This window comes from Malus domestica, chromosome 13 (genome assembly GCF_042453785.1).
Source record: "Malus domestica chromosome 13, GDT2T_hap1".
Classification (NCBI taxonomy): domain Eukaryota; kingdom Viridiplantae; phylum Streptophyta; class Magnoliopsida; order Rosales; family Rosaceae; genus Malus; species Malus domestica.
In genome coordinates, this window is record NC_091673.1 from 34,309,216 (window position 1) to 34,327,069 (window position 17,854).

Consider the following 17,854-nt stretch of genomic DNA (forward strand, 5'->3'; position numbering starts at 1 on the left):
GAGAGGCTGTGGGCGCGGGAGAGAGGAAAGAAGGCTGCCTTTTGGGCAGCGTGTGAGACCAGTGAGGACAGAGAGGTCAAAACACAGTAGAAAACCGAAGGAAGCTGCCTTAGGCAGCGTGAGAAAAACAGAAAAATAAAGAGAGGAGGACAGAAGGCAGACAGCTGCCTTGCGGCAGCAGAAAACCCTGGGGCAGCGTGAGAGAGGCGCAGAAAAATGGGAAGACTGACAGAGGACAGGCGCAGGAAATGGGGGAATAAGCAGTAGCACAAAGCAGAGGCTTCACTTCATTTTTCTTGGTTTTATCTTCTCAAACTTATGTTTTACTTTTGGTTTAATTTGATAATAATGTGTAACTAAATTTAACTTGGCTAGAGGTTAATTCGAAACCATGAATATATATTTGTAATATGAATTGATTACCTTCGGTTGTGATTTCATAAGTTGTGATTTCAATTTACTTATCCGTTCGTATAAAAACTGATTTGTGTATGTTGGTTGAGAGTGCACGCTTAATTTACATGCATGAATTTGATGCTAGAATATAAGTGAATTTCACCTAATCGTTATGAACTTATTTTCACAAGTAGTAAAGGTTGCTAGTCACAATCACGTTAAGTAAATTCTTGGCAAGAGTATCATGCTTTTCATAGTTACGAATGCCTCGTCAATGCTTATAGTTTTCACAAAGTTTAATGATCTTTGATTGTATCTCTATTGTGCTTTTCACGTAGGGGACTTTTGAAGAATGTTTTGAATTGTTGTATGCGTTTTCCCGTCCAATTCAATAACTTAAGGAAAACTTGAAGATTAAAAAAGTGCTGTTCACGGTTAATCTGGAGTATTGAGATTCACAATTTATTAAATGAACAACTGGAAATCATTTTGTATGCAAGTATAACATGTGTGGAGAAGAACCCTCTAGCTAGTCCGTCATTTATCCTTTCACCTTAATTTCATGTTTTTGTCAATTCTGTAATTTAATTAAGTTTAATTTACTTTTCATCAAAACCAAACACCCATCCATTATTAAATTATATTATTTAGTTAGTTTTCTTTATTGTTAGTCTTTTAATTTAATTTCCGTCCATTTCAGTCCTAGTGTTTAATTTGATTGTTTTCATTATTTTGAATCATTTTAAGTGTGTTTCGAGTTATTAGAGTTTTTAGCCTAGTTTTGTGTCCTTGAGTCTTATTTAATATTTTTAAATTAATTTAGAATAGATTAGCAATCCCTCCTAATCCCCGGCCTAGAACGATACCCTACTTACGTACTCTACTACATTTGATAAAAAGAGGGTTTAATTTGTGTGTTAACTTATTTTACGCATCAGTTGTCACCTAAACGGAGTTAAATTGTGCACTGAAAATAGTGGAGTTTTTTCCCCGAGATAAATAAGTACTTACTTCTTTGGCAACCATTTAAGTGTGGTTCAATTGTTATACACAAACCGTAAAGGAGTCGTGTTGTTCAAGTGTCATTGGTATGATACAAACCCAGACAAAGCAGGCAGTCTCATTCAAGATATGTACTTGTTATCTGTCAACACAAACACTTGATGGTTTGAGGATGATCCCTATATCCTTACCAATACAGGGAAACAAGTATCCTCCCTTGATGATCCAAAGGCGAGGGGTAGTTGGAGGAAGTATTACAATTCATATTGCACAGAAATATTTGGGACTTTCCTGACCTAGAGTGGAATGAAAATGAGGATACTGATGATGAACAAATATTCACCAAGAGGATTCATCCGCAACCACCCAAAACCTTCCCGGACGGAGCAACCACATCGTACAACCACCATTCGAGATGTTGGGTGTCTCCCCAGTTGAAATAGATGCATTATCTATTAACCTCGGGTGCCGACTAGCAATTCAGCGGAATTCCTTGCTTGACTATAATACCGATGAATCAAGCAATGAAGCAATATGAAGAGGATAAGGAAGCAGAAGAGTATACCGACAGTGATAAAAGGTTCACAAAATAAAGTATTCTATTAATTTTATTTAAGGTCACAATTGCCCACTTATCTTGTTAAAAAAATAATTGAACCTTTCGCAGACAGAATTCAACGATTTCGTCGAGTGAAGTTATCTTGCCGGACTGAATCTATTGAATTCGTCGGGTAAACTTTTTAGGGTTTAGGGTTTAAGATATGAACTCGTTGGGCAAATAAATTCATTGGCCAATGTCAAAGGATTTCGTCAGACAAATGTTTTGGGCATTTTCATATATCCAATTCTTTCGAGGATTTTCACAGTCGGCAAAATTAATTTCCATGATCCAATCGTGAATGTAGTTGGTATATACTACATGATTAAATACACCAAAAATATTTGTCTGATGAAATCCATCGACAGTAAGAAATGAAAATTCAAGATTTAATGGTTATTTCAGTTCTGATTTTGATGGTTTTTTACAACTACACTCCTTGACCCTAAAAGAATACAATAAATTGATAGGATCATCAATTTAAAATATTTACAATAGTAGTTACCACAAAATGATATATTGCACTTAACAGAACTATAGAATAAACTCTAAGTGTTGGTTGAATATATTGTTTTGTCAGGATATGCACTCTAAAAAATTCATTTCCAATATCCAACTGCCAAATTTGTTTGTTTGAATATAGTACGAGATCACATACACCAAAAATGACCAAAAAACAAACTTTCAGAGATCAAGGATAGACCTGGCATTCGTGTCATTTTTGTGTCATACCCGATATCTTAACGGGTTGTATCGTGTAACACTCGTTAAAATAAACAAGTAATATGACCCGACTCGACTCGAAATTGACCCATTAATAGTAACAGGTACTATGATCCGACCCAGTACGCATTAAAGAAAATATATTTTAAATTAATAAATAAGTGAGATAGAATCCAACGGTAACCATTTAATCTCACATAAGTGAGACTAAATCCTATGGTTATCGTTTAAGTAAGGTTTTTTAATTATACAGAAGTGTGAAAAATAAATAAATAAATATATAAATGCTGGTAATGACAAGCTTTACAACTTTCGTGAAGGGCTTAACTCTAAAATTCGCTACTATAATCACATAAACCTTCGACAGTTAAATTTGAATCTAAGGTTTATGAATTATGGTGTCAAATTTCGAAGTTGACTCCTTCACGAAAATTGTAAAACTTGAGTGCTTGTATATTTTTTATTTTTTTTACATATTTCACACTTCTACAATAATTATTAAGAGTTTTATTAATTTTGCACTCAAATAAAAAATACTAGTCATGAGGTTGGAGGATTTTAAAATTTTAAACAACAATATAACTATCGTCTAAGCGTAGAGGATGCAATCACGTGGGTTTATATATTCATTCACAGTTGTACATTAGTGATTATGATTTTTTATTTATTTTGAAATCCCTTAAAATTACTATTCACGAAAGTTTGTAAGGTTTTCAAATTCAAATGACGATGCACCCATCAACTCAATCACCGGCATCTACATATATTTTCACATTTTTCTCACTTATAATTGATTATTATAATTTTTAAATATGTTTGGAATTTTTAAACTACTTGATATTTTTATTTTTTAATGTGTTTTATAATTTTTTTTTAATCTCACTTTTAAGAGGCCGATAAAACATTTATGTGTATGTATCACATCTCGGCCCGGGCCCCCACCACATTCGGGACTCTACTCTGCCGTAGCACGATATTGTCTGATTTGGGCTCCGACCACCCCCTCACGGTTTTGTTTTTGGGAACTCACACGAGAACTTCCCAGTGGGTCACCTATCTTGGGAATGCTCTGGCCCAAACTCACTTAACTTTGGAGTTCTGATGGAACCTGAAGCCAGTGAGTTCCCAAAAGGTCTCGTGCTAGGTAGAGATAGGAACATACATATAAGGCTTACAGGATCCACTCCCCTGAGCGATGTGTGACGTCACAGTATGACTGAATGAGAGAGTAAAAAACTTTGTTACATCATTGACTCTAAAATTGAAACTCTATCTTTTTGCCTATGCTATACTAGTTGATTTGAATTTTAGACAACATGTGAGTAAAATTTATCTTAACCCTTATGTTAAAACCTAAAATTTTTAACCTAAAAAATTTAGGTTTTAACCCGGAAACAGTTTCTGACACACCCCGATCCTAGAATCAAGGTGTGCTGGCCATCAAGTGGGCGTGACGTAACCAAAAGTGTGATGAGGAAGCAAAAGATAAAAGAGATACGAAGGAATAAAAACCAACTACTAGCAATAATATCCAACTAACGTGCTAGAGTGAGTTTAAGTGTGAAACACACATATTCAGAGCGTAAATACTAAGTGCAGTCAAGTAGGACCATAACTAAATTACAACACCCGAAGGTGAGTCCTACATTTAAGTAGTCTGTCAGTACACCGTGGGAATACTCGTGGGCCACCAACACTACTAACTAGAACCTGGAGGGGCGCAAAACAAGATTAAGTGGGTCAGTAAAACAAAGCTTTTCGAAAATATTTCATTAAACAACACTTCTAACCCCTCACTGTAAAACCTGTATACTTTCCTAGAAAAATAGTATATACATAATCATATATCACAGCAAAACTCCAATCACAAGTCTTTAACACTTTTCAAGAATATGCCATGCTATGATTCAAAACATGATAAGGATGCATCAATATAACAGGTGAAATAATGAATCAACCGGAGACCCTGCAGCTGTCTCATACGGTTAATTCTATAGCTCAATATCCAACCCAACCGGAGTCACTACTGTGACCTGTACGACACTACTCTGCACATAAATCGGAAGTACCTGAAGTAGTCTGTACGATAAGAATGGTGTAAGAATACGCTCCAGTGCTTCTCTCATCAACAGCTGTATAATAATCTAAAGTCACCTACAAGTCGGAACCACCTCTAATGGTCTGTACGACATGTCGGAACCACCTCTAATGGTCTATTCAACATGCACCTACTTGGATCCAAGGTGAGCGTGTGGTGCAGGGTGAATAATATAAGAACTAACACCAAGGGTGCAGGTGAGCTCTCAACACAATTCACATCATCAATAAACCATACGAACATAAAACTCACCTGATACTCACATGTGCGTCCACAGCACCATTTCACATATATGCATCAAATACTAACTCATATATTTCATATAATATGCATGCATGGCATTTTAAAATATACTTTCATTTATATTCAATTTCTGAGAAAAATCAGTAGTATATAGGTTTAAACAGAAAATAACTACGCACTCATTGGTAAGTTGAAGGGTCGTAACCCCCGTGACACCCTTGAATGTGCTCGTCCTCGTGATAGGTCTCACCTATATGCGAAACAACTATAAAAACGTTATTTAAAGCACATAACCAACAATACGTAATAACTTCTCATACGATGCTCAAATTGGGTATATGAATATACTATAGTGACCTACTCGACGTCACAGACGTCGAGGTATTTGTAGAAAAAAAATTAATGGCTCACACGCCCCCATACGCGTCATCTCATTCCTACAGTCGCCGGACTGGTTTCGCCGGCGATGGAAAAGTCGCCGGTTTCTGGAGAATTTTCAAACTCCTTGTTCTCCGTCAATTCTCAACCATTTTTTATGCATTTATACCAAAATGAAGCCCTAAGCATGTAGAATCACGATGTACTACTTTAAGGCTAAAAAATACACAAAATCTCACCGGAGAAAATCCAAAAAAACCGGCCAACTTCGAACCCTACGATCCCGACGTCCAAAACCTTCAAACTAAGTACTCCGAGCTTCCTTGGGACCTCACTAAACTCCCTGTAGGCTTAGAATTCCCTGAAAACCAACATTTCAAATGTGCATGAACAGTGCTCAAATCGGACCTTGAGTTTTCAACCTGAAATCGAAAGGTTTCTTACCTGAAATGGGTATGGATGCGTTCGTAGGTACCTCATGAACACAATGATGCCCTTGAAACCTTTGATCCGTGCCTGGATGTTCATGGGTGGGTGTGTCCGTACAGTCGAAGGAAGAGAGAGAGAAACTGAGAGGGAAGAGAGAGAGGGCATGGGGGAGAGAGTGTGAGGTTTGTTTTGAGTGTGTGTGTCCTTCCCCTAACCACACAAAATGCAAACCAATTTTTAATCCAATTCAATTTTCCAAAAACCTAGGAATGTATGAATTATTCAAATACACAAGTCACACATACCTTAGTAACCTTTAAGGGCAATTCCGTCAAATCACATCCAAGATAACTGAACTTTCGGGACGGGCTGTGACAGTTTCTCTCCTCCAACCTTTCCGGGTTAAATTGACACACCCCGATTCTAGAATCAAGGCCTGTTGGCCATCACGTGAGCGTGACGTAAACAAAAGTGCGACACGGAAGCAGTAGATAAGAGAAATACGAAGAAATAAAAACCAAATACTAGCAATAAAATCCAATTAGCATGCTAGAGTAAGTTTAAGTATGAAACACACATATTCAGAGCATAAGTACTAGGTGCAGTCAAGTAGGACCATAACTAAATTACAACACCCGCAGGTGAGTCCTACATATATGTAGTCTGTCAGTACGCCGTGGGAATCCTCGTGGGCCACCAACACTGCTATCTAGAACTTGGAAGGGCGCAAAACAAAATTGAGTGGGTTAGTAAAACCAAAGTTTTACTAAAACATTTCAAATAATAACATTTCTAACCCCTCGCTGTAAAACCTGTATACTTTCCCAGAAAATAACATAATATGCATATACTTCTTCAAATATCTCAACTCACCAATCTTTATCAAAACCCAGAAAATATGCCATGCCATAAATGTCAATAACAGATTAAGAATGCATCAATATAACAGGTGACATAATGAATCAACCGGAGACCCTGTAGTAGGTCCTGTACAGTTAATTCCATAGCTCAATATCCAAACCAACCGACGTCACCACGGTGACCTGTACGGCACTACTCTGCACATAAGTCGGAACTACCTGAAGTAGTCTGTACGACAAGAATGGTGTAATAATACGCTCTAGTGCTTCTCTCATCAATCATCTGTGCACATAATCTAAGGTCACCTACCAGTCGGAACCACTTCTAGTGATCTATACGACTAGCATGTCGGAACCCTCTCATGGTCTGTATGACATGCACCTACTTGGATCCAAGGTGAGCATGCGGTGCGGTGAATATTATAAGCACTAACACCAACGGTGCAGGTTATGAGCTCTCAACACAATTCACATTACAATAAATCATATGAATAACATAAAACTCACCTGATACTCACCTGTGCGTCCACAGCACCATTTCATATATATATGCATCAATTACTAATTCATATAATTCATAATATGCATGCATGGCATTTTAAAAACATACTTTCATTTAAATTCAATTTCTGGGAAATTCAGTAGTATATAGGTAATAACAGAAAATAACTGCCCATCACTGATAGGTCGAAGGTTCGTAACCCCGTGACGTCCTTGAATGCGCTCGTCCTCGGGATAGGTATCACCTATATGCGAAACAACTATAAAAACGTTATTTAAAGCACATAACCGACAATACGTAATAACTTCTCATACGATGCTCAATTTGGGTATATGAATATACCACAGTGACCTACTCGACGTCACGGACGTCGAGGTATTTTTAGAAAAAAATTTCGAGGCTGCACGCACCCCCACACACCGGGAGGGGCACGGACCCACGTGCCCCCACGCACGTCACCTTTTTCCTCTAGTCGTGGGACTGGTTTTGCCGGTCGCCGGAAAACTGGAGATTTTTCATTCTCCTTGTTCTCCCTCATTTCTCAACCATTTTTCACGCATTTTATATCAAAATGAAGCCCTAAGCATGTAGAATCATCTCGTACTAGTTTAAGGCTCTAAAAATGATGAAATCTCACTTGAGAAATTCCAAGAAAATCGGCCAACTTCGAACTCAGTGATCCCGACGTCCAAAACCTTCAAACTAAGCACTCCGAGCTTCCTTAGGACCTCACTAAGCTCACTGTAAGCTTAGAATTCCCTGAAAATCAACAATTCACGTATGCATGAACAGTACTCAAATTGGACCTCGAGTTTTCAACGTGATATCGAGGGTTATAAGTTCTAAAAATTGCACCATTCAAATCAGGAGGTTGAAAGGATGAAGAACCTCACCTTTTTTACGTCGATCCGTGAAGATTGGAGGGTTTTGTGCTTTGGTCCGTACGGTTTCGAGAGGAAGAGAGAGAATTGCGAGGGAGGAGAGAGAGCACGGGGGAGAGAAAGAGAAGGTGTCCCGTGTGTGTGTGTGTGGTCCATCCCAAAACAAGTCCAAACTTTCATTCCCTAACCACACAAATTGCAAATAACTTTTAATCCATTTTAAATTTTCCAAACTTAGGAAAATATGTATTATTCGCTAACAAGTCACACACATACCTTAGTAACCGTCAAGGGTACTTTCGTCATTTCACAGCCTCGATAAATAGAATCATGGGACGGGCTGTGACATAAATTTTTAGTTCGAGATTATTAAAGAATGAATTTAGGAAAAATATTTTCTTAAAGTAACATTTTGAAAAGAAAAAAATTATGTAGACTATCCTAATTTAATTTTATGAACATTTTAACTAAAAATATTAAGATTCAGATAAATATTGCAAAATCACCAAACTGACACCATAAAACTCGTGAAACACTATGAAAGAATATGAAACACATAAAAAATTTTATTTTTAATTACTTTAGCCGTTAGATTTAAACTTGGACCGTCAGATCTTCTTTTTTACCATTGGCTTTGATCATTTTAGATCTTAGCTGTTAGATTAAATGAATTTATAAATTAATATTAAACTAAATAAAACTGCACATATATGGTGGGTTAGCCCCCACTAACCTTTTTTTTTTGGGGGGGGGGGGGGGAATCCTAGCCTAAATTTTCTTAAGAAATGAGTTTTGGGTTAAAACTCATATTTGTCCGAAGGGTTGGAGTAAGTTAGGCTAAGTTTGGAACTTAAAATTTGAGTTTGATTCCAAGGGTTGGAGTAGGTTTAATAAAAATAATAAATAAAACTTAATTTTTTTTCCAACTTATATAGAATAATAATACAATAATGCATATGTAATATATATAAACTATGGCTATAGTATTTTATAGTAAATTTTTTAATAGTTTAAAATCATTAAAATATTTTTTTCTTAATAGTTTAAAATCATTAAAATATTTGGACTTTGATCGACGAATTAAGTACATTTCGTAGGACAATGGAACCTCAATCCGTCAGGTAAATATTCTATTTTCGTTGGGCACGTCTAAAAGTTTTCTCCCTCTCCCGAATTTTTTTCCCCAAGAGTCAAATTTCCCTCCAATTTTTGGGTTTGCCCAATGAATTCCTACGTATTTCATCGGGCAAATATTTTTTCCCACCATTTTTTTTTTTGCCAAAGTTTATAGCTTGCGGATTTTGTATGAAACCCTTACCCAACGCATCTTTTCGTCAAACAAACCCTAACTAATACACGTGTTCACGCCCTGATGTTTATATCAAGCCAAGACCTCTTATTCTTGCAACAACTTTTATAATCTCTCTCCCCCCCCCCCTTTTTCTCCCAACAAAACAAATCCTGCCACTACAATCTCGCCTCCCGCCCTAGATCTCACAATTTCCATCTCTATAACTCTCAAACTCTCACAAATGTATGATATTTATTCCCAATTATTTTGAATTTTTATTTATACTGTGATTTTGTGAATTATAATTTATATTGTGAATATGTAATTAATATATGTGAATCTTTAAGAGAATTTGTGAGTTAGAAAATTGGGGAGATTATGTTGGGATGGGTTTGAGAGGGGGGAAGGGTTTGGGACGCAGGGGGATGGTTTGAGGGTTCACGGGTTGGGCCAAGGGTGCGGGAAGGACGGGTTTGGAAGGGTTGTGGGACGGGTTCAGGAGGGTGATAGGTTAGGGGTGGTACGGGAGGACGAGGGGAGTGGGGAATGGATGGGTTTGGGGGAGGGGGAAGGAGACTATTACAAACTTTTAAAAAATACTCATAACAATTTTTATATACATTATAAATTAATTGGAAATATTAGAAGTTTCTAGGAAATATAATAAAGTTTTGATATATTATAAATTTTTACAAAATATTAGAAATTTTGGGAAAATTTGGAACTTTTAGAAATTGTTTTTTAATTTTTTTCATAGATGCCAAGGGCAATATCCATACAAGGGATGGAGGAAGAATGAGGGTTGACTACAAGCCAAGAACATATGAGTGCACACCCCCAAGTTCATGCAATATTTAACTATTTGAGACAATTACTTATTACTTAACATATTTTTGTGGCCAACACTTCTTTTTTCTCTATTTCAAAGAGACTTCGACTTTGACCTGGAAGTGTCAGGCATGTCGAAGTACATAACCCGACAGTGGAATGATCAGTTTAAGGAGTGGAAGTACAAGCTACGCAATCACTACTTGACTTTTGAAAGTCACTATGAAGCCCTGATCCATCCACCAAACGAGTGGCACTGGCTCTGCAGTTATCTTCGAAATTTATAAATTCTGAAAATGGACGTCTTCTAGCGTGAAGAAGTTTCCCATTAAGAATAAATTTGTTTTTCAATTTTAATACAATTGTACGAGTATTTTGGTTTTATTAATGAAAATATTATAATACTAATAGAATAAAAATTAATTGTTTAAATTTAACACAATATTTTACTTTTTATTTTCTTAATATTAAATAATGTATGCTCGACGAACAGAGGGAAGCAAATATTTCATCGTTTAATAGTATGATTACTGAAATTGATACCAGGCAGAATGTCTTGCAATAATATATGTTAATGGATTCTATAGTTATATTTCTACCCTGAACCACTGAAGACGGACTCTAATGCATAACAACAATTAGACTAACAAATTATTAAGAGCATACTCTTGTTTAAGTGATAGATACTAAACTATACACCCAATCAACAATGTATATAGTGCACCAACAGTAATATATACATTAATAATCAGAATATCACACAAAGGTATTTGTGCCCGGAAAACTCCAAACTGGGTAAAAACCGGGGGAACTCTAGAGAGAGCTTCATTCACTAGCAGAATATCAAGTTCATACTAGAATCATTCACTCATAAGCTTAATTCCTAACCTATGCTAAAGGAGCAGCTTATACCTCTTATGCAACTTAAGATTCTTCTTGGGGTCCATGCAGGGTCTTCACAGCAATGGCAGCCCACGCTCAAGCTCCTTGACCTGTGGCACTGGCACCAATGAGAAATCAATACAGCTAAAATGATATGGAGCTGAAGATTCAATAACTGCACAAATCTCTCTTAATCGAACATCAACAAATTGAGAGAATTTGGGATGAATCTATACCTACAGTTCTAATAATGAGAGCAACTTGTTAGTATGTAAGTTGTTGAGCTGATTAGAAAACATTACAAGGTTGTTATGTGTGTTATGTCTCAGCTCATAGGCTGAGCTATTGTGTAAAAATGTGATGTGTTGATTAAGTCTCATAGGGCTTATCATTTGACAAGTGTCTTGATCTTAAGATAGGTTGTTATGGTTGGTTGAGATTGAATTGAGGTTATGTCTCTCTCTCTCTCATCTCCATCAGTTACGTGTCTCTTCAAGCTCATATGCTCAGTATGAAATACAATGATAGAAGTTCAATAGTTATGCTTTGTGTGTGTTCTTCCTCCGAATTCATCTTCTAAATCTTTCCGAATATCTCTCTCAAATACTGTTAGATTTACTGTGTAGTTGTGTTACTTTATTCTAACATGGCCTCAGAGCCAGGTTGGATCTAAACTTCTGGCGTCATTTCTATGAGTGAGGTTAGCTCGGATTCACAGCAAAAGCTTATTGCAGTGATTCAAGTGTCCAACATGGCTGGATCTGGAGGAGGAGAACTTCGAGCGCCAATCTTCAATGGCGAGAATTTTGATTTCTGGCAAATCCAAATGAAGACCATCTTTCACTCGTATGAACTGTGGAATATGGTTGAGAGTGGGTACAGAGCTCCGACGAAGGAGGAGGAACTCAGAGAGGCGGAGAGAAAGCTGTTGCGAGAGAATGTGGTCAAGCATGCTAGAGCACTGGGTATTATTCAAGGTGCCGTTTCAGATCAAATTTTCATGAGGATTGCAACTCAGGAAAGTGCGAAGGCTGCGTGGGACATCCTGAAACAAGAGTTTGTTGGTGATAAGCAAGTAAGATCTGTGAAACTTCAAGGTCTTAGGTGAGATTTTGAATATACTAGCATGAATGATAGTGAATCTCTTTCTGTGTATATTGCTTAATTGTTTGATCTGATTAATCAAATGAAGAGCTATGGTGAAGATCTGAGTAATCAAAGAATTGTTCAGAAATTGTTAATCAGTTTACCTTAGTCCAATGATAGTATTGCAGCTGTGATAGAGAATACTAAGGATTTAGACACCATAGATGCACATGATGTTGTAGCTATCTTGTAGGGGTATGAACAAAGGTTGGATAGACATGGAAATAGTAGTATGGAGAAAGCATTTGCTAGTTTGAAATTTGCCCCGAAGTCCAAAAAGTTCAATGGCAAGCCAAATAGTAACAAATATCACAAGAATTTTAAACCAAAAGAGAAACAATGGAGTAACAAGGGTGACTGGAGTAATAAGGTTGGATTCACTATGAAGAATGAAGCAAACAACACTGGGGATAAGTGTAAATTCTGTGATAGACTTCACTATGGAGAGTGTTGGGTTAAAAACAAAGTCAAGTGTCACAAGTGCAACAAAATTGGGCATATTGCAAGGTACTGTAATGCGAACAAGACTGTGCAACAGGTGAACTTTGCTAATCAGGTTGATGAAATTGGAAATCTGTTTTATGCAAATCATTCTGGAGAAGTGAAGAAGATAAATGATGAATGGTACATAGATAGTGGATGTAGTAACCATATGACATTCAGAGAAGACTTGTTGATATTGATAGAGGAGTGAAAGCCATGGTCCAAGTTGGCACTGCAGTCTTGGTTGAAGTTGAAAGGAAGGGAACACTGATCATTGAAACAATAAAGGGTCAAAGATATATAAAGGAAGTTATGCTTGTGCCTGGTCTTGCAGAAAATTTGCTAAGTGTGGGACAAATGACTGAGCACGGTTACTTTCTTTTATTTGGAGATTATAAAGTGGATGTGTTCGATGATAGATCTTTACAAAACTTGGTGGTCAGTGTGAAGCAGAAAGGAAATAGATGTTTTCCTTTAATTCTCAACACAAACAAGGAGCTTGCATTGAGGACAAATGTGCAGGAGTGTGTTAGGATATGGCACAAGAGGTTTGGTCATCTCAATTTCAGCAGTCTCAAATTATTACAGAGTCAAGGGATGGTTTTGGGATTGCCTGAAATCCAAGACAGTGAAACTGTGTGTCAAAGTTGTGCACTGGGGAAGAATCACAGGGAACCATTTCCCAAAGAATCAATGTGGAGAGCAAAGGAACCACTTGAATTAATACACTTAGATGTGTGTGGTCCCATGCAAACATCACGTATAAGTGGAAATTGATACTTTATTACTTTCATAGATGATTATTCAAGAATGTGCTGGGTATATTTCTTGAGAAACAAATCAGAGGCCTTCTATGTGTTTAAGAAATTTAAAGCCATGATTGAGCTTCAAAGTGGATACCATGTAAAGAAACTGAGAACAGATAGAGGAGGAGAGAGTTCAACTCAAATGATTTTGGAAAGTTTTATGAAGATTTGGGGATAGAAAGACATCTCACAATTGCATACTCTCCACAACAGAATGGAGTAGCAGAAGGGAAAAACATGACAATTGTGGAGATGGCAAAATGCATGATTCATGAGAAAGAACTTCCATACAATCTCTGGTGTGAAGCAGTAAACACATCTGTGTATCTGCTAAACAGAAGTCCTACAAAGGTAGTGAAGAACACTACACCTTTTGAGAAATTCAGTGGAAGAAAACATGGGGTTAAACACTTGAAAGTGTTTGGTTCAGTATGTTATTCTCTTATTCCAAGGAATCTAAGGCACAAATTAGAAGAAACAAGTGTCATGGGTGTTTTCATTGGATATGGTACTTGTGAAAAAGGGTATAGGGTACTGAATCCTTTAACTTAAAAGGTCTTGTTATCCAGAGATGTAATTTTTGATAAGAATGGTAGATGGGACTAGGAGAAACACAAAGTCAAGGAAGTTTGATAAAATTGAATCTTTAAATTTTGATAAAATTGATAAGATGTCTGGATCTCATGAACAAGGAGGATCTGATGGGTCTCAAATTCAAGTTGGAAGTTCTCCAGTCACTGCCATTGGTGAATTAAGTAGCTCACTGGTCTCACCTCAGTATGATAATACTCCACTGAGGTATAGGAACCTAAGTGAGATCTATAAGAGATGCCACCTATGTATTGTTGAACTTGAGTCCTTTAATGAAGCTGCATAGGATGAAGCATGGAAAAAGGCAATGAAGCATGAAATGAATATGATTGAGAACAAGGCTATACTTGCTGCAAAAGGCTATGCACAAAAGCTCGAAATTGATTTTAATGAGACTTTTGCACCTGTTGCAAGATTAGCACAGTTAGAACTTTAATTGCACTGGCAACAAAGAATAAATGGAAGTTATTTCAACTAGATGTGAAATCAACTTTTATGAATGGTGTATTAGAAGAAGAGGTATATGTTGAACAGCCGGATGGGTTTGTGGTGCAAGGAGAGGAAGAAAAGGTTTACAGACTACATAAAGCTTTGTATGGTCTAAAACAGGCACTTAGGGCCTGGTATGGTGAAATAGACTCGTACCTTATGCTTTATGGGTTTAAGAAAAGCATTAGTGAGGCAACTTTGTACACCAAGTGCAAGGGAGACACAGAATTGATCATAGTATCCATCTATGTTGATGATATTATATATACTGGAAAGTGTCAAGAGTTAATGGATGTTTTCAAAACTGAGATGATGCATAAGTATGAGATGACATATCTTGGTCTTTTACACCATTTTCTCGGTATGAGAGTGATACAAACTGATGAGTGTATTTCATTCATCAAAGAAACTATGCTTTATCTTTACTGAAAAAATTTGGACTCCAGGATTGCATATATGTGAGTACTCCCTTGGTTCTAAGTGATAAACTGAGAAAAGAAGATGGAAGTGAAGCTGCAGATGAAGCTCAGTATAGACAGATTGTAGGTAGTTTGTTGTATCTCACAACAACTAAACCTGATATAATGTATGCTACTTGTCTATTATCTCAGTTTATGCATTGTCCCACTAACAAGCACTATGGAACAGCAAAAGGAGTATTGAGATATGTTCAAGGAACTCTTGATTTTGGTTTGGAATACAAGAAAGGTGAAGGAACACTCTTAATGGGATACTGTGACAGTGATTGGAGTGGCTCAAAGGATGATATGAAAAGCACATCCGGGTATGCTTTTACTTTTGGCAATGGGATTTTCTCTTGGTCTTCAGTCAAGCAACAATGTGTTGCATTATCCACAGCCGAAGCAGAGTATATCAGTGCTTCTGAAGCAACAGCACATGCTACTTGGTTGAGATTTGTTCTAGAGGATTTTGGTGAAATGCAAACAGTTACAACACCAATGAATTGTGACAATACATCAGCCATACCCATCACTAATAATCCTATCTTTCATCAGAAGACCAAGCATATAAACAAAAGATATCACTTCATAAAGGAAGCATTGCAGCAATGAGTAATTGATTTGATTCACTGTCCTACTAAGGAGCAAATAGCAGATATTTTTACGAAAGCATTGACAAGGGAGCAGTTCACTTACTTGAGAGATCTTCTTGGAGTGAAATTAGTTCACAACTTAAACGGGAGTGTTAGTATGTAAGTTGTTGAGCTGATTAGAAAACATTACAAGGTTGTTATGTGTGTTATGTCTCAGCTCATAGGCTGAGCTATTGTGTAAAAATGTGATGTATTGATTATGTCTCATAGGGCTTATGATTTGACAAGTGTCTTGATCTTAAGATAGGTTATTATGGTTGGTTGAGATTGAATTGAGGTTATGTCTCTCTCTCTCTCATCTCCATCAGTTAAGTGTCTCTTCGAGCTCATATGCTCAGTATGAAATACAATGATAGAAGTTCAGTAGTTATGCTCTGTGTGTGTTCTTCCTCCGAATTCATCTTCTAAATCTTTCCGAATATCTCTCTCAAATACTGTTAGATTTATTGTGTAGTTGTGTTGCTTTATTCTAACATAGCTTGCTCGACTGCTATATCACTATAATTTCTGAGATATCACCAGTTGATTTAACACACAATGATCTAGGTTTTTCTAGGAGATGCGGAGCAAAAGCCATTCCTCGAGTTAGAGAACACCCTATATATACTACACAAGACCTAAAGAGAGAAGATCATCAATACCACACAAAAATACCAGTTGATGTGTGGATATTTTGGTGAAAGTCATTAGCTGCAACCAACTCATATCTTAAACATGGACGAACAAATGCTTGACCATGCATACAAACATCAGGCAATAATTTGTGAATATTCAGATGAATATGCAATGCGTGATCCAAACTTGTAGCATTAATTGCCCCTTTAGTGACTTAAACCTAATGATTGAGCTTGGTTTAATAAAAAGAATATATAGATTACATGATTGTAGGAAGAGTATGATCAGTAGTACTAAGAATCCAAAACAAAACTATAAAATGCCCCCTAAACTACCCAGATGAACTATTCCTCCTCGTCGGAAAGCCCAACATCCATCCCCATGTTGTCATTAACACACCCTGCAAGATCATCTTCAGTGTCAACCTTAGAGTCACTACCAAGGAAAACCTCACCAGCCGGTGGCTGAATTAAAAATTTAAGCCGAAGACTAATGATTGTACCTCCATTGAATTAGTTTATTTCTTCTAAATTCTGATCCTACAAGCATACATGTGTGCGTACATTGGAATATGAACAATTTTTTAATACTGCTACTGTTACTCCGAATTGTTTATATTCTAGAGTTTTAGGGAGCTGTCGGATACTAGCTATGCCTAACATGTGAAATGGGTGCATAAGGATGTTGTGCTCAGTTTGGAATACGATCATGAAATTGAAAAAGTTTATCATACCAAAGCTTAGAGATATTTATTGATAACACTGGAGGCTTATGATGTGGCAGCAAAATTCCGCTGTCTTCAGTCTTGACAAATTTGTACCTATAAAACAAATAAACACCTATGACCAAGGCTACAGCCTCACGTGCCCATGAGGTGGAGGGGATTTGGCCAATGGATCTCGGATACCTAGTCAGTTCCTCTGAAAAGAAAGAGAGTTTAGGGCTTAAGTGCATAGTCAAAGCTTACCAAAGATAGGTGGAGATGAGGTATTTATAGGAGATAGGTCGGCCACGTGTGTAGGGTTGCCCTGACATGTGTCGACATTTGATTGGCCAAGATGAGTCATCCGTAGGATGGATGAGGAAAAAATTATCCCAAAAATATTATTTATGATATTATTTAATAAATAATACCTTGGGATTACCTTTGAAATACACTTGATTGGATATGATTGTGATTCCTTGCTTGATTGAGTTGATCTTCAATTAAAAGAGTATTAAAGATGAGATCATACATTTTCCCCTTGCCATGGGCAAGAGAGCATAGAGCAATCGTAGTCAGCAGCTTCGGTCTTCTTGAGGGTTGAACTGTATGTAGAGCAAATGAGGGCCTTGCCAGAACTAACTCCAAACCTTTATATTTATGTTCACCTTGACATGGGAAACATAAATATGGGTTTGCATGTTGAGTGGAATGATTGTAACGAGTAGAACCAGAAGCCTTGAGCTATATGACGATGATTGAGCCTAAATCCAACAAAACTGAGCTCTATCTTGGC

The 17,854-nt window shown here is 37.0% G+C and overlaps 1 protein-coding gene and 2 long non-coding RNA genes across 7 annotated transcripts; 2 read left to right on the forward strand and 1 right to left on the reverse strand.

Annotated features, from left to right (window-relative positions):
• LOC139190757 (uncharacterized) lies at positions 1 to 374 on the forward strand. The gene is made up of 2 exons (XR_011575131.1): positions 1 to 33; positions 105 to 374. It is a non-coding gene; the product is annotated as an uncharacterized lncRNA (long non-coding RNA).
• Positions 375 to 4,224: 3,850 nt separating this feature from the next.
• On the reverse strand, positions 4,225 to 8,078 carry LOC114820747 (uncharacterized). Of its 5 annotated transcripts, XR_011574372.1 has the most exons (6): positions 7,867 to 8,078; positions 6,173 to 7,488; positions 5,883 to 6,077; positions 5,678 to 5,799; positions 5,240 to 5,310; positions 4,225 to 4,429 (listed from the first exon to the last, which is right to left on the reverse strand). It is a non-coding gene; the product is annotated as an uncharacterized lncRNA (long non-coding RNA). The 5 variants fall into 5 exon arrangements; XR_003768207.2 differs by having other exon boundaries at positions 4,225 to 5,310; XR_011574371.1 differs by having other exon boundaries at positions 4,225 to 5,325.
• Positions 8,079 to 11,862: 3,784 nt separating this feature from the next.
• Positions 11,863 to 12,951, forward strand: LOC103404110 (uncharacterized). Its single transcript, XM_008342968.1, has 2 exons — positions 11,863 to 12,186; positions 12,451 to 12,951. Exons 1-2 carry the CDS (start codon positions 11,863 to 11,865, stop codon positions 12,949 to 12,951), a joined length of 825 nt encoding a protein of 274 aa, XP_008341190.1.
• Positions 12,952 to 17,854: the final 4,903 nt, after the last annotated feature.

What these genes read in the sequence shown, in the direction of transcription:
- LOC103404110 (XM_008342968.1), top strand. Translation starts at nt 11,863, where the DNA reads ATGGCTGGATCTGGAGGAGGAGAACTTCGAGCGCCAATCTTCAATGGC. An exon ending in AGTTTGTTGGTGATAAGCAA is followed by an intron (nt 12,187 to 12,450) that starts GTAAGATCTGTG and finishes GCTATCTTGTAG; the next exon opens with GGGTATGAACAAAGGTTGGA.